General features: G+C 38.7%; 1 protein-coding gene across 1 annotated transcript in view; it reads left to right on the plus strand.

The window, feature by feature from the left end:
* LOC106868928 (death-inducer obliterator 1) overlaps nucleotides 1–4,096 on the plus strand; it is a 41,576-nt gene that overhangs the window by 22,963 nt on the left and 14,517 nt on the right. The window contains exons 8-10 of the mRNA XM_014914392.2: nucleotides 857–1,079; nucleotides 2,781–2,900; nucleotides 3,826–4,002. Coding sequence (XP_014769878.1) covers nucleotides 857–1,079; nucleotides 2,781–2,900; nucleotides 3,826–4,002 — 520 coding nt within the window. The remainder of the gene's footprint in view (nucleotides 1–856; nucleotides 1,080–2,780; nucleotides 2,901–3,825; nucleotides 4,003–4,096) is intronic.

Genomic DNA, 4,096 nt, shown 5'->3' on the forward strand with positions numbered 1-4,096 from the left:
AAATCGTAACTGTTCTTGTTAAGGTGATGGGCTGGCTGAATCATTAGCACACTAGACAAAATGCTTAGCAGCTTTATGTTCTGAGTTCAAATCCCACTGAGGTCGACTTTATCTTTCATCATCCTGGTGTTGATGAAAGAAGTACCAGTTGAGTGCTGGCGGGGTCAATGTAATCAACTAACCCCCGCCACTAAAATTTCAGGCCTTGTGCTTACAGTAGAAAGGATTATTTCTATTATTGCCCCCCAGTAAATCTTGATCCAGCAGACCATCTTGTCTTATTTTCAAATAGTAATATCAAGGACTTCATTTGTTTTTTGTTTACAATGGTTTTCCTTGCTAGCATCTTCTTTAAATGAGTATGTTGTTGCAACATTGTATTTGCAGCCTAGTGCTCTTGCTGTTGCTAACCCTTATCTGTCTTTTTGAGTAAGGGATCTCATATTTCTCTTAACCCTTTAGCATTTAAACCGGTTGTATCCAGCCCAAAGATTCTGTTTTACTTTCAAACTAGCCAGATCCAGCCTCTTACACCTACCCTTCAATGTAATTCTAAAAATAAACAAACACATAAGTATCTCAAAGCTATTAAGATAATGCATGATTAATTTTCAAAAAATGGGAATAAATAAGCATTACAGTTGACAGTAATCTGAATGCTAAAGAGTTAATCATATAGCCATTCCAGAACTTATCTTAGAAATCTTCATTATTATTATGGAATTTGATATTTTTGTAAAATTTGAAAATTTGTTGATCAATTGTTTTTACTGTGTTACCCTTGCATCCCCTACTTCTTATTTCAGCTATAATTTTTGCATTTGAAATCACTTTTCTTTTTTTTTATATCTTCTAGATATAACAGCCCAAACAGGGGTTATCATAATACAGAACCCCCACACATACGCGATGCATTCCCCAAATCCCAGCTTCCCTCACAACCAGAAACGAAGGCTGAGGTTGTATCTGCTGATGACCTGTTGTGCAAGCCAGGACGAGACAAGCGCCCACATCAAGTGGTGGTGATAATTAGAGGCTTACCAGGCTCAGGCAAAACTTATGTTAGCAAGTTAATCAGAGTAAGTACTTGGTTTATTCAAACAGAACACTTGCGATCGTCACTTAAGAGCATTTAAATGTACTGTGAACTGATGTTTTTTTTTTGTTTTTTTTTTTGCATTTCCAATTGTGATTTTTGAAAAGCATGAAATATTGCTTGAAGTGACTGCTAGGGATAGAGGGGTGTTGCAATGAGTACAGGGGTTAGTGGTTGGTTGAAGTCTTCATCATCATCATCGTTTAACGTCTGCTTTCCATGCTAGCATGGGTTGGATGATTTGACTGAGGACTGGTGAACCAGATGGCTACACCAGGCTCCAGTCTGATTTGGCAGAGTTTCTACAGCTGGATGCCCTTCCTAACGCCAACCACTCCGAGAGTGTAGTGGGTACTTTTACGTGCCACTGGCACGAGGGCCAGTCAAGCGGTACTGGCAACAGCCATGCTCAAAATGGTGTATTTTACATGCCACCTGCACAGGAGCCAGTCCAGCGGCACTGGCATGCATGTATAATTTGAAATGTAAGGTGGTGGTGATGCTCATGTTTAAATATGACTTGGTAGCAAATACTATGGTTTTGCTAGTTGTTTTAAGTTCCTGTGCAGTCATGAGCAGGCATAGATACCCACTTGGCTCTCCTACCCTTGATCCAACAGAGGACCCAGGATGTAACAGTTGGAGGGAAAGAATGTTGCCCCACCACTAGGCAGGTACTCCCGAGCTGAGTAGAGTGGAGAGATGTGAAATGAAGTGTTTTGGTCAAGGACACAGCACCCTACATGTTCCAGGAATTGAACCCACCACCTTATGATCCTGAACCTAACTCTTAACCATTGTGAAAAGTATACAAAGTGATTAAAGAACAAGTTTTACCATGCTGTGGGCAGTTAAAAATAGTCTTGTTAGACCCTCAGGGAAAGAATATACATTTTCTATCAGCTGACCAATTAGTATCTGATAGCTATTATTATTTATTTTTTATTTATGCACCCTTTTAAAGCCTAGCCAGGCTCACGGGCCCGGTTTCTATGGCATATGAGTACCCCCCCCCTCCCAACTGGACGGGATGCCAGTCCATCGCAGCTTTATTCAAGAAACAAGAAGAAAGAGTGAGAGAAAGTTCGGATGGAAGAGTACAACAGGGGTCACCACCACCCCCTGCCGAAGCCTCGTGGAGCTTTCGGTATTTCCGCTCAATAAACACACACCCAACACCCGGTCTGGGAATCAAAACTGCGATCCTCCGACCACGAGTCCGCTGCCCTGACCACTGGGCCATTCCGCCTCCTGATAGCTATTATTAGTGTCTATAAATTAAGACTCCACTAAACTGTTCAGTCTGATTTGCATGGCAGTGCATGAGCTGACAACATTGGTTAATTATTAATTCAGTCATAGTGGACTTGTATATATGAATAGTTATGACTTATTGGTCCCTCTGTGGATAGAAGGTAAGTATTCTTTCTTTTACAAAGTTCTAACAAAACTAGAAACTGACTAGACCAATTCCATTTTGTTCTGCTGTAGGAAAAAAAAGATCAACCTTACATTACAAATTAATTAAAAACAATGTACAGTGCATTGTGAATTATACATAAGTACATGCATTTAATTACCAATAGGGGTTTAACCACCTGAGAGACTGTGTTAGTACAGAGGTGAATCCACCTATCTTGATGTAGCTTTGTAATGGATTATATTCTGTTGTGTTTTCCCCCAGGATAAAGAGACTAATAATGGTGGACCAGCTCCCAGGATGCTGTGTATGGATGACTACTTTATGGTGGAAGTCGAGAAAGTTGAAAAAGATTCAGAGTCGAACAAAATGATTAAAAAGAAGGTAAGCAGGTGTAAATATATGTAAGCAGTACTCCAATGTAAGTTTTAAATTTTGCAGAGAGTTTAGCAACTAATAAAGACTGAAGTATTTTTTATCTGAAAGAGAAAGCCTGCCTAGTCTTTGCAATGTAGGGTACCTTGTTGTATTATCATTTCCTTTGTACTTACTCCTTAGCAGCATCCAGAAATTTTATGCTTTTATGTTTTTATCTTTTACTTGTTTCAGTCACAGTTTTAAAGAATTTTAGTCAAACAAATTGGCCCCAGTACTTTTTTTTTTTTTTTTTTTTTAAAGCCTTTTGCTGAATCGCTAAGTTACAGGGACATAAACACACCAACACTGGTTGTCAAGCAGTGGTGGGGGGACAAACACAGATACACACACACACACACACAAACCTACAATGGGCTTCGTTCAGTATCCACCTACCAAATCCACTCACAAAGCTTTGGTTGGTCTGAGGCTATAGAAGAAGATACTTGCCCAAGGTGCCATGCAGTAGGACTGAACCCAAGACCATGTGGTTGAGAAGCAAGCTTCTTACTACACAGCCACACATGCACTTATCTACTTTCTTATTTCCTTTGTGGTTAATCCCTAATTCTCTTTTATCTACTTTTTCCTTGTAATATCAGTTGTAATGCAAACTACTGCCTGGTAACATTGAATTACTGTATTTGATGGCATATAAGATGCCCCTCCCCTCTCTTTTTTTAACAATACAGAAAAATGTTTCAAAATATCACCCTAAATCCTATATGTGAGGTTGGGCCTCCCATAAGCTTTTTCCTAAATATGCACTGCTGAAATTGGGTTGCATCTAATATCTCCACGTCTTTATTTTTTTTGCCATCAAATACGGTAGACAAAAAATATTTAAAAAATATTAATACTGTATCTGTTCTCTGTATTGTATTGCTTTTAGGTTCTGCAATATGAGTATGAACCTGATCTTGAAGAGACATATAGGCAGAGTATTCTGAAAAGCTTCAAAAAGACAATTGATGACGGTTTCTTCCCATTCATAATTTACGACAGTGTTAATGAGAAAGTCAGGCATTTTGAAGAGTTTTGGAGCTATGCAAAATCCAAGGGATTTCAGGTAAGATAGTCTAATTTTATCTATTGTTTGTTGTTCTTGTGAGTGTTATAAATTTTCAGAAGCAGCTGTGTTTTTTTTTTTTTTTTTTTTTTTT

This window comes from Octopus bimaculoides, chromosome 14 (genome assembly GCF_001194135.2).
Source record: "Octopus bimaculoides isolate UCB-OBI-ISO-001 chromosome 14, ASM119413v2, whole genome shotgun sequence".
Classification (NCBI taxonomy): Eukaryota; Metazoa; Mollusca; class Cephalopoda; order Octopoda; family Octopodidae; genus Octopus; species Octopus bimaculoides.